Below are 13,161 nucleotides of genomic sequence, written 5' to 3'. Positions count from 1 at the left end.
ATTTTGTAGGTGTCTTATCTTCATACTAGACTTTCAGCTTCTTGAGGGCTGGGGTGATTTCTGATGAGCCTCTGGATTCCCCAGAGCATTAACTTAAGCATAATATGAACACCACAAATGTGTATAAAATGATTTGAGTACAATTTTTAAACCTCTCTCTTCATTCTAACTAGAGTGACATGTATTTGATTTTTAGTTGGTGGATGGAGGACTCTTCAGCAGCTTATTTCTTTCCTATGTCCGTAGGATGTTGTGGACATGCTTCTCTCATAGCCGACAGATGACCTGGAATTGTAATTACCTGTTTACATATCTTCCCTGTGATGGCAGGGGCTTCGTGTCCTTGCACAAACCTGGCACAAAGTCGTCATTCAGATAATGCTTGAGAGAGTTATTCCTGAGCGTATAACTGTATTCAAGACTTAATGCGTAGCTGGGAAAGAAGATCAGATTCATGCTCTTTGGGGTTTCAGATTATAACTCTAAAGATATAAATCTAGGGAGCAAAAGACAGTAGGTAAATGGTCCAGTAACTCTATTTTCTATCTTGTGGAGGAGGTGGATATAATCTCAATATGTTAGGGAGTAGCTCCCCGTGACTATCTTAAATCTCAGATGACAACATCAGCTCATATTGTAAATATTCTGAGAGGGCTACAACCTTAGACGTCATTGTCAAGTTAGCTCGTTAGGGAGTGTTTCCCTGGATTGGCTTAAAGTAAAGGACTGGTGGTAAAGAATCCGCCTGCAACGCAGGAGATGCGGGTTCGATCCCTGGGTTGGCAAGATCCAGTGGAGAAGGAAATGGCAACCCACTCCACTATTCTTGCCTGCAAAATCCCGTGGACAGAGGAGCCTGGTGGACTCTAGACCATAAGGTCTAGAGTCAGCCATGACTAAGCACATATATATACTTACAAAGGAAATTAAACTTTTTTTTTAAAGAAAACCTTTTTCTTTTGGCCAAATAAAATCTTGTATGAACTCCAAACATACACATCATAAAAACAGAACTACTCTGGTCAATGCAGGGGTTTTGCCCTAGAACCCTGCCTGCTTATCTTTTCTTTCACCTCTGTGAAGGCCCTGCAGCATCTCCAAGGATCCGTGCAAGGAAGTTTGAAAAACCACAGGTTTAGAGGAAGTCTTGCATTTTGACCCCCTATTTCTTCTGCTGCCCTCAATACACTTTGGCTGTCTGTACAAAGACCGAACTCCTATCTGAAACCACTAACTTGTGGGTTAGATAAAACTTCTGAGAATCAATGGCTTCTGACTGTACTTTCTTTCTGAGAGTTTGAATCAATAGAAGGTTTTGAGGCCACCAGTGAATCAGATAAACAGTACACATTGGAAAGAAATGTCCCATGTTTATGAATTTGGGGCCTCCTGGTCAGTATCCTGTGTGGGTGCGGGCAGTAGTGTCCCACTGAAGTGGGTAGCTGGGAGGGGGAAACACAGAGAGGTGGAGAAAGGCCGAGATTAAAAGGTTGAGTCAGAACATGGGTTCGCACTGAGAAGGTCTTGGTAAGCCCTCTGTCACTGGACTGCACGGGAAGAGCTAATGTGTAGCATTTCCTTTAAGAAAGAGGCTGAAAGGGTTTTTGAGGGTTTACCACGGGGTATAGGTCCCATCACTTCATGGGAAATAGATGGGGAAACAGTGGAAACAGTGTCAGACTTTATTTTTGGGGGCTCCAAAATCACTGCAGATGGTGACTGCAGCCGTGAAATTAAAAGACACTCACTCCTTGGAAGAAAAGTTATGACCAACCTAGATAGCATATTCAAAAGCAGAGACATTACTTTGCCGACTAAGGTCCGTCTGGTCAAGGCTATGGTTTTTCCAGTGGTCCTGTATGGATGTGAGAGTTAGACTGTGAAGAAGGCTGAGTGCCGAAGAATTGATGCTTTTGAACTGTGGTGCTGGAGAAGACTCTTGAGAGTCCCTTGGACTACAAGGAGATCCAACCAGTCCATTCTGAAGGAGATCAGCCCTGGGATTTCTTTGGAAGGAATGATGCTAAAGCTGAAGCTCCAGTACTTTGGCCACCTCATGCGAAGAGTTGACTCATTGGAAAAGAGTCTGATGCTGGGAGGGATTGGGGGCAGGAGGAGAAGGGGACGACCGAGGATGAGATGGCTGGATGGCATCATGGACTCGATGGACTTGAGTCTGAGTGAACTCCGGGAGTTGGTGATGGACAGGGAGGCCTGGCGTGCTGCGATTCATGGGGTCGCAAAGAGTCGGACACGACTGAGCAACTGAACTGAACTGAACTGAACTGTGTTGTGCAACCATCACCACTAATTTCAAAGCACGTTCTTCACTCCAAGGGGAAACCTCGTACCCATGAGCAGCCACTCCCTGTTCTTGCTGCCCAGCCCCTGGCAACCGCTAGTCTTGTGTCTGCAGACTTGCCTACTCTGGACCTTCCATATACATAGACACATACAGTATGCGGACGTTCGTGTCTGGCTTCTTTTACTTAGCATACATTTTTCAAAGTCCATCCATATTGTAGCATGCATTGGTCTTTCACCCCTTTTCATTGCTGAATAATATTCCACAGTATGGAGAAAACACATTTTGTTTACCTGTTCGACAGTTGATGGACATTTGGATTGTTTTCACTTTTTGGCTATTATGAATAATGCTGTTATAAACATTTGTGTACAGTTTTTTTTGTGTGTGTAGAAATATGTTTTTGATCCACAGGGACAATCTCTTGTCTTGTATTGATGCGTGTAGTTTATTGGTGTTCAAGGTGAAAATTGATATACTTGGATAAACATCTACTTATTTGTTTCTCTTTTCTATTTGTTGCCTTGTTTTCTATTTCTGTTTTTGTCTTTTGTTTTTTTTTCCTTGCCTTTTGTGGTTTTGATTGAGCATTTCGTATGATTCAGTTTTCTTGCCTTTATCAGTATATCAGTTATACAACTAATCCAAATCCAGTTTCAAATAATGTTATGCTCCTTCATGGGTAGCATAATCCAAATCCAGTTTCAAATAATGTTATGCTCCTTCATGGGTAGCATGAGCGCTTTATAGTAACAAAATAATCCTAGTTAGTCCTTCCTGACTCTTGTATCATTGCTGTCATTCATTTTGGTTTTATGTAACTGTACATCAGCATATATACATATATGTATGCTTTTTTTTTTTAGTTGCTAAGTCATGTCCTACTATTTTGCAACCCCATGAACTGTAGCTCTGCCTGGCTTCTTTGTCTATGCAGTTTCCCAGGCAAGAATACTGGAGTGGGTTGTCATTTCCTTCTCCAGGGATTGAACCTTCCCGACCCAGGGATTGAACCTGAGTCTCTTGGTTGCAAGCGGGTTCTTTATTGCTGTCAGGGAAGCTCCCACATGTATGTATATGCATAAGCATATATAACTGAGTACACTATTGCTATCATTTTGAACAACTGTTATCTGTTTGATCAATTAAAAATAAGAACAATTGAAGTTTTTTCCTTCATTTATTCCTTTAGTGCTTTTCTTTTCTTTCTGGAGACCTGGATTTCTAATCATGAAAGGTGTTGGTTTGTCAGATGCTTTTTTCTGTCTTTTGATGCAAGTGGTTTTTGTCCTTTATTAATATAGTATATTACATTGATTAATTTTTCTGTGTTTAACCAATCTTGCATTCCTGGTCTAATTCCCACTTGGTCAAGGTTTATGATCTTTTTATATGTTGCTACATTTAGTTTGTTAATATTTTGTTCAGAAATTTTGCAATAATCATAAGGGATATTGGTGTGTGGTTTTCTTACAGTATCTTTGATTTTCTGTCTCGATTTCTATTCTCTATTTCACTTAGTTCCACTCTCAGTTCAGTTCAGTCACTCATGACTGACTTTGCAGCCCCATGGACTGCAGCGTGCCAGGCTTCCCTGTCCATCAGCAACTCCATGAGCTTGCTCAAACTCATGTCCATTGAATCGGTGATGCCATCCAACCATACTGTCCTTGTCCCCCTCTCCTCCTGCCTTCAATCTTTCTCACCATCAGGGTCTTTTCCAATGAGTCAGCACTTGCATAAGGTGGCCAAAGTTGGAGCTTCAGCTTTAGCATTCAGTTCAGTTCAGTTCAGTTCAGTTCAGTCGCTCAGTCATGTCCGACTCTTTGTGACGCCATGAATCGCAGCACGCCGGGCCTCCCTGTCCATCACCAACTCCCAGAGTTCACTCAGACTCACGTTCATCGAGTCAGTGATGCCATCCAGCCATCTCATCCTCTGTCGTCCCCTTCTCCTTCTGCCCCCAATCCCTCCCAGCATCAGAGTCTTTTCCAATGAGTCAACTCTTCGCATGAGGTGGCCAAAGTACTGGAGTTTCAGCTTTAGCATAGGTCCTTCCAATTATTCAAATATTCAGGACTTATTTCCTGTAGAATTGACTGGTTTGATCTCCTTGCAGTCCAAGGGACTCTGAAGAGTCTTCTCCAACACCACAGTTCAAAAGAAACAATGCTTCAGTGTTCAGCTTTCTTTATGGTCCAGCTCTCACATCCATACATGACTATTGGAAAAACCATAACTTTGACTATAAGGACCCTTGTCAGCAAAGTCATGTCTCTGATTTTTAATAAGCTGTCTAGGTTGTCATAGTTTTTCTTCCAAGGAGCAATCATCTTTTAATTTCATGGCTGTAGTCACCATCTGTAGTGATTTTGGAGCCCAAGAAAATAAAGTCTGTCACTGTTTCCATTGTTTCTCCATCTATTTGCCATGAAGTGATGGGACCAGATGCCATGATCTTAGTTTTTTAAATGTTGAGTTTTAAACCAGCCTTTTCATTCTCTTTCACTTTCATCAAGAGGCTCTTCAGTTCCTCTTCACGTTCTGCCATAAGGGTGGTGTCATCTGCGTATCTGAGGTTATTGATATTTCTCCCGGCAATCTTGATTCCAGCTTGTGCTTCATCTAGCCCAGAATTTCACATGATGTACTCTGCATAGAAGATAAATAAAGAAGGTGACAATATACAGCCTTGACATACTCCTTTCCCAATTTGGAACCAGTCTGTTATTCCATGTCTGGTTCTAACTGTTGCTTCTTTACCTGCATACAGATTTCTCAGGAAGTAGGTAAGGAGGTCTGGTATTCCCATCTCTTGAAAAATTTTCCACAGTTTGTTGTGATCTACACAGTCAAAGGCTTTAGCATAGTCAATGAAGAAGTAGATTTTTTCTGGAACTCTCTTGCCTTTTTGATGATCCAGCGGATGTTGGCAATTTGATTTCTGGTTCCTCTGCATTTTCTAAATCCAGCTTGAACATCTGGAAGTTCTTGGTTCATGTACTGTTGAAGCCTAGTTTGGAGAATTTTGAGCATTACTTTGTTAGTGTGTGAGACGAGTGCAATTGTGCGATAGTTTGAACATTCTTTGGCATTGCCTTTCTTTGGGATTGGAATGAAAACTGACCTTTTCCAGTCATGTGGCCACTGCTGAGTTTTCCAGATTTGCTGGCATATTGAGCACAGCACTTTCACAGCATCATCTTTTAGGATTTGAAATAGCTCAGCCTGAATTCCATCACCTCCACTAGCTTTGTTTGTAGTGATGCTTCCCAAGGCCCACTTGACTGCACACTCCAGGATGTCTGGCACTAGGTGAGTGATTCCACCATTGTGGTTATCTGGGTCATGAAGATCTTTATTGTATAGTTCTTCTGTGTATTCTTGCCAGCTCTTCTTAATATCTTCTGCTTCTGTTAGGTCCATACCATTTCTGTCCTTTATTGAGCCCATCTTTGCATGAAATGTTCCCTTGGTATCTCTAATATTCTTGAAGAGATCTCCAGTCTTTCCCATTCTATTGTTTTCCTCTATTTCTTTGCATTGATCACTTACGAAGAATTCATCATCTCTCCTTGCTATTATTTGGAACTCTTCATGCAAATTGATATATCTTTCCTTTTCTCCTTTGCTTTTCACTTCTCTTCTTTTCTAACCTATTTGTAAGGCCTCCTCAGACAACCACTTTGCCTTTTTGCTTTTTTTTTTCTTGGGAATGATTTTGATCTCCTATACAATGTTATGAATGTCTGTCCATAGTTCTTCAGGCACTCTATCTATCAGATCTAATCCCTTGAATCTATTTGTCGCTTCCACTGTATAATCATAAGGGATTTGATTTAGGTCATACCTGAATGGCCTAGTGGTTTTCCCTACTTTCTTCAATTTAAGTCTGAATTTTGCAGTAAGGAGTTCATGATCTGAACCACAGTCAGCTCCTGGTCTTGTTTTTGCTGACTGTATAGAGCTTCTCCCTCTTTGGCTGCAAAGAATATAATCAGTCTGATTTTGGTGTTGACCATCTGGTGATGTTCATGTGTAGAGTTGTCTCTTGTGTTGTTGGAAGAGGATGTTTTCTATGACCAGTGTGTTCTCTTGGCAACACTCTGTTAGTCTTTGCCCTGCTTCATTTTGTACACCAGGGCCAAACTTGCCTGTTCTTCTAGGTATCTCTTGATTTCCTACTTTTTGCAGTGTTGTTCAAATCTTCTATTTTCTTGCTAAACATTCCACTCTAGTCTTTATATTTTTTAATTGGTTATTCAGGAGCATTATTTAATTTTGATATATTTGTGACTTTCCTAATCTTTTTCCCTGTTACTGATTCCTACATTTATTCCATTGTGGTTGAAGATATACTTAGTATGGTTTCAAATCCTTTAAATTTACTGGAGCTTGTTTTATGGCCTAAAATGTTGTCTGTCCTGAAGATGTTCCTTGTGCACCTGAGAAGAATGTGCATCCTGCTGCTGTTGAGGGCAGTGTTCTGTAAATGTCTATTAGGCCTAGTTACTTACCGGCGTTGTTCGAATTTCCTATTTTCATGCTAACATCTATCTGGTTATTTTATCCATTATTGAAAGTTGTTTGCTGAAGTCTCTGACCATTATTGAATTGTTTATTTGTTGAATTGTCTATTCCTTCATTTATTTCATTTTTTGCTTTATGCATTTGAACTTTTCTGGTTTGCATATATATGTTTATAATGGTTGTATCTTCTTGATTAACTGACCCTTTTATCATTAGAAATTGTCCTTATTTTCTTCTAATAATAATTTTTGTCTTAATGTTTATTCTATCTTATAGTAGTAAATCTCTCCAGCTTTCTTTTGGTTGCTGTTTGTGTGGTGTAGGTTTTTCTATTCTTTTCTTTCAACCTATTTGTTTCTTTGGACCTAAAATGTATCTCTTATAGAGAGAATAGAGTTGGATCATTTATTTTTATTCATCCTGCCTATTTATGTCTTTTAATTGGAGCCTTTAGTTTATTTACATTGTATTAAATACTGGTAAGGTTGGATTTACTTTTGCCATTTTGCTATTTTCTGTGTATCTGTCTTTTTATGTCTTTGTCCTTTCATTACTGCCTCCTTTTGTTTTACATAAATATTTTTCTGTGGTAACATTTTAATTCTATTGTTGTTTTCTTAGTGATTGCTATGGGAAGTATAGTTAACATCTTAATTTATAGTGATGCCAATTAAGATTAATACCCACTTGACTTTAGTAGTACACGGAAGCTTTTTTTCCTCTATAGCTGTTTGATCTTTCCTTTTTTCTGTCGTTGGAAATCTTCGTACATTATGTGCCTATCAACATAATTTATAATTATGATTTATGCTTTTGTCTTTAAAATCAAATAAAAGAAAAAGTTACAAACAAAGTGTATATTTCTACTGTTTTTAACATTTGCTTCTGTGGGTTTATCTGTGCTTTTTATTTCTTCATGTGGATCTGAGTTGCTATCTAGCCTCCTTTCATTGCAGCCTGAGGGAAGATTCCTTTAGTGTTTCTTATAGGGCAGATCTGCTAACAATAAACTCTGTTTTTGTTTATCTGGGAATGTCTTAATATCTGCTTGAATTCTGAAGGAGAGTTTTGCTGACGGAATTCTTGGTGGTGAAGTTTTCCTTTCAGGGCTTTGGTGTGTCATACCACCTGCTTCTGGCCTCCATGGTTTTCGCTGATCAGTCAGCTGTTAATCTCCTGAAGCCTTCTTTGTTCAGTAAGTCCCCTGTATATGGACAGATTCCATCCCCAGAGCACATTCATAAGGCCAATTTGTTTGTAAGTCCAACAAAGTTAGCCTCGGTACCCAGCTAACATTATTGGCTGTATAGTACTGTACTGTACTGTATAGGTTTATATCCTATACACCTTGCTCTACCCTCTAGATTATTTTCACTTTTGTTTCCATTGGTATCACCTGGCACTTCTTAGCAGGACCAGCGGCATCACTGCTGCTTTGACACTTGCTTTTGTACATCCTGGACTTGAAATAAAGATACTCTGCTACTTTAGTACAGTAATAGAGTACATTAAAGTGCTTAAAAGCACAACCGCTTGTAGAAGATGCATGCATGTAACAATGTATGCCAGACGTGAACTAACGTGTAATTGGACATGCAAACACATGTTCACATCTTTGAAACTTTGCATCTGGAAGGTTCACATGTAGGGGACTTACTGTACCTGAAGAGTCAGTTCTTGCTTCTTTCAAGATTTTCTCTTTGTCTTTGGTTTCAACACTTTGATTGGAAATTGCAAACCCACTGTCACACTGCCCATCAGTGCTTATTTGAAAGGGTAATATGGAACATTTTGGTTACTGCTTTAGTTTGTCCCTCAAGGTATCTCTGTAGCATTTCTCTCATCTGTCAACTGTATGATTTAGTAAGATGTTGTTTTGTTTTTCATTACTATGTTTCATAGTTTTATAGAACTTCAGAGTGATGTTTATATGATTGATCCCCATAATTCATTCACAATAGATTTGTTGAGCTCCTGCATATGAAAGAATCCTTGCAAGACTTTCTGGTTTCTTAGGTAAGTGACAAATGGTCCTCTCTATGGGGATGACGCGTCTGGTTGGTAGAGGACACATACTCACCCAATTATTAGACATTTAGAATGAAGGTATACTGAATATAAACAGAGTGTTTGGGAGCACAGAGGAGGAAATCACCGATTTTTATATTTGATAGAAAAGCAAACTAAGTATTACATGGATTAAGCAGTTGAAAACCCTGAAGTTGCGTAAGTTAGAAGGACTGAGCCAAAGACTAGAGGCTAATGTTCTGGGTTCTTTCTATGAAACCACGTCTAGGGTATGCTGTCTTTTCAAATATCAGAGGTAAAAGTGATTTCTTAAATGAGATATGATTCTGTAGACCGCGATGCTCTTGGTGCTGGAATTTGGACACCATACCCACAGTTTCCTGTTTTCAAATGTATTACTAGATCCACAAAGGACAGGTATGTGTGTGAAACAAGGACGGGCTGTTTCACTTCAAAAGCTGTGCATGCTGCAAATAAAAATAAACAGCATTTATTTATACTTATTAGATGGGATGAATTTAATAAACAAGTGGCTACATTGATACTTGAAGTTCAGAATATCAAAAGATGCTCAATTTTACTCTGTCCACTCTTTTTTTCCCCCTTTTAATTGATATTTGTGGTTTGAAAAGAAATTGTTCTGCCTTTCATGTCCAGTAACATTTTGAATGGGTACAGTTTATATTAGAGTTTCCTTGAACATAGGAATTGCTGATCAATGAGAACTCGGTTCTTTTCCTTCAGGATAAAGCATGACTTATTTGGGCATACAGTTTTAATTTTAATCTGCATGCCTCCTTCTCTGTTCTCCCATGATTCTTTGCAGCAGGGCAAGGGAAAGCAAGCCTTATAAAAAGAAATACAGTATGTGGTGCTTATTAAAGTTACATACATCTCTTCTCACAGGAGAATTTTGATTTACTGCAGGTTGTGCATATGTCGCATATGGACATTTCTAGGGAACAGATTCCTTATCGCTGAACAGTGAATGGCTTCTAGTACTCCGTTATTGCTCCGGGAACATGTTAGTAATGATGATGAAAGGTAGGATACCATGAAATCTGTAAGGTGATTTGGCAGAAGTCGATGCTGTTGGTGCCAGGATTGGGGTACCATGCCACAGCTTTCCTGTTTTCAGATGTATTAATTGATCCGCAAAGGACATCTTTTGGAGACAAGAATTCAGACAGGCTGGCACAGGCTGGACCTCCGCCAAGACTGCTCGGAAGGTTGCCATACTGGGAGCAAAAGAGTGAGAGAGAGAAAGAGAGAGAGAGAGGGAAGGGAGAGAGAGAGAGGCAGAGGGAGAGCTGAGGAAAGAAAAAAAGGCAAGACTTGGCACAGCTCAGTCAAATCAGCTTCTTTTGTCTGCTTTCTCCGCTTGAGCTTCAGGAAAGAAAACCGTCCTGGGGTACAGAAAACTCAGAACTTTTTTGGTTTTCAAACTTAGAAGGCTTTTTAAGTCTCTTGGGCTATTTGAAAGTGTTGGTACATACAATGACGTTTAGGCACCAGTATTAAGGGAAATAAAAGCCTTTTTCAAAATGAAGCTTCCACAGTGTCCATGCATTTGGGAAATACTGTATTTGGTTTTTTTTTGGCATGTATGATTATCCTATGAGAGACAGGATTGACAGTGTAGAAGATGGCAAGGCAAAAATCTAATTAGAGAGACTATTAATTTTCTACAAAATAAACTTTGTTCATCAATACAAACCTGCTTTCAAATCAAATCAGACCTCCTTCGGAATGTGTTCAGAACGTAAGTTTTTAGATTTTATCTTATTTTATTTTTTCCCATTTGTAGACATTCACTTGTCAAGGAGTCTTTCTAAGATTTTATGCAACCCAGCCAGGAAGTCAGAGTAGAAGTTGTTTTATCCATGTGTTTAAGAAAACGTTTTCTTAAAGCAACAGCTTTTATTTCTGCTGCTTCATGCTGTCCTAAACTACATCCCCCAGCAATGAGTGACAACACTGAAGACCAGAAAGGCAAGCTGAAGACACCAGACTTCGCTTGAAGGGCAAACAAGAAATGTGAGCTTGGTCATTATTTTTGTGTGTGTCTTTGGTCTGAACCAGTTTTTGGAGGTGGGTGGGGAGGTGGGTGGGGAGGTGTCTGTGTCTAAAAGATGTGTGTGATTAGGGAATTCTCATTGTGAGAAGGAAATGATAAAAGGTAATTTTTATGATGTTGGCAGAAATAGCTGGGAATGGCAGAGAATAGGCAATTTAAATCTTTTGGATAAGAAGTAGTGAGCTGTGCTTGAGATACTTGGAGAAAAATTCTATTGTGTTTAGTTGATTAGATTGTATAATTAAACGATGACTATAGCCTGCCTCTCTCAAAATGTTTTTAAGTGGAAGGAAAATCTAGAAAGTTCATCGATTTCCTTTCCAATACTACCTGGTGTTCTACTTAGATATATATATGCTTTATATCTAATTTCTTAACAATAAATACTTCCTATTAGGCCTGGGTATGGTTGGATTGTGACAGTTCTGCTCTTAAAAATCAGCATTATTATAGGAGAGATGCCCTGTAAGGCACGTATTTTTGTCGACCACCCTCATTGTCAGTGAGTATTCGATTTCTAAAGAAGAGAGTTTGAGTGGTAGAATTAGGTTCTGACTTCCTGCAATAATATATTTTCTTTTACATTTTGTGTACTAAAAGAATACAGGAAATTCATGTATGTTCACAAAAGTAGTAATCATTTTGGGCAGGATAAGAGATTGCTCCACGAGCTGTGCTTTTGTTTTGAGTTTGTCATCATGGATCTGTGAATCCTTTGACAAAAAAAAAATTCTTTTTTGTTTGTAGCTTGATATTATTGTGCACCTTAGATAATCAGTTGTTTTAAATGGTTTTTATGGTATTATCATGACACATCAGCAGTTGTGAGGATGACATGTAGTACACAAGTACAATTTAAAAATATGTGAAATCTAATACAGGTGTTTGGCACAGTCCAGCTTAAATAGTTCCCTCAACTTTTTTTTTTCTCCCACTCATCAACATTTTGATCTTCATTTTATTGAAATCACTCAGTGTTCATGTGGGTTGCCAAAATGACAACCTTTGTTTTCTAAGCTTCTTTATACACCACCTCGCTGACGCTCTAAAATGGACGCCAAGACATAAAAGACATGCTGATGGGCACTGGAAGGGATGTTTGCCTGGCTCCCGTCTTCCCTTTTGAACTGATCACAGGATCATTCATGCCTACACTAAAAACCAACCATATAGGAAACAAAAGGAAAGTTCAGTAAATCAGTTTAAATTAGAGCTACATGTTAATACTGACCGACCGTCTTATTACCGATTTATATTTACTGTCATTTACTTCTTAAACGTTTGACATAGACCTCTTGTCATTTAGATTTGCTAGGTGTATAACTTCTTTTATTTATTGAAGACTTTTATTCTTTTATTTATTGCCCTTTAAGGTAGAATAATTATTTGCTAGGTTATTTCATAACTTCCTTGCGGCGAACTCAGTAAGAACAAACTTACATCCAGACTATTTTATCCAGCTATTTTCTAACAGGATAATAAAAAAATAAGTGAATTGAAAAACAAAGATATCAGAACATACCTTAAAAATAATGAATTTTTCGATAGTGGTGAAGTTACATGTTATAGTGTTTATTAGACTTAAGATTTGATAATAAACATAAGCTATTATAGCTAATAAAGTTTTTTTACTAGTATATTCTCTCTGGCCTACTTGTTACATATCTTGAAAAAATTTCTGTTTTAAGTTGTTCCTTCTTACTGGGATATAATAGAGACATTTTATACAACCTTTTTTTTTTTTTTCAAAGATGTGTTTAAGAAGTGTTGGTTACATTGTCAAATACATTCATTTAGGTTTAACGTATTACAAACACATTGGCATTTAGTTTATAAATTTCCACATTAGTGTTAATATGTCAAATCTTAAAGTGTGTAAATACAAGCGATATGATTGTAAATGAACTTTATCTCAGCATTTATTCATTGCAGTTTGTATTGTGTCATATTTTGAAGTAGATTTATTAAGGCAGAAATAGATTAATATTTAACTGCTTCTTGATGCCTGTTATTAAGTCCCGTTTAGCAATACCTGAACATACAAATGCAAAATGCTTGTAATAGTACGAATACAAACCTCCCAGGGGGCTTTAGTCCAACATTTTATAATCATTCACTCATTTATTCATTTATTGAACAAATGTTTATTGAGTACCCACTCTAGTATGCTAATATCTTATTGATTTGGGGTAACAGGGAAGGAAGCCACATACATGATTGG

At 38.3% G+C, this 13,161-nt stretch overlaps 1 protein-coding gene across 4 annotated transcripts in view; it reads left to right on the top strand.

Annotated features, from left to right (window-relative positions):
- The window catches only part of MSRA (methionine sulfoxide reductase A), a 379,843-nt gene that overhangs the window by 38,684 nt on the left and 327,998 nt on the right, over positions 1-13,161 (top strand). Inside the window, exons 1-2 of one of the 4 annotated variants that reach the window (XM_018051852.1) lie at positions 10,119-10,625; positions 10,826-10,900. The exons of 2 other annotated variants lie outside the window; for them this stretch is intronic. Coding sequence is in view for 1 of the 2 variants with exons in the window: in XM_018051851.1 (XP_017907340.1) it covers positions 10,613-10,625 (13 nt within the window). In the remaining variant the exon portion in view is untranslated. Of the gene's footprint in view, positions 1-10,118; positions 10,626-10,825; positions 10,901-13,161 lie in introns of those variants that run through there. One more of the 4 variants, XM_018051851.1, reaches the window with a different exon arrangement.

The sequence above is a fragment of the Capra hircus genome, chromosome 8 (assembly GCF_001704415.2).
Source record: "Capra hircus breed San Clemente chromosome 8, ASM170441v1, whole genome shotgun sequence".
Classification (NCBI taxonomy): domain Eukaryota; kingdom Metazoa; phylum Chordata; class Mammalia; order Artiodactyla; family Bovidae; genus Capra; species Capra hircus.
The sequence above is the reverse complement of the archived record's forward strand: the minus strand, read 5'-3'. Positions and strand labels throughout refer to the sequence as shown.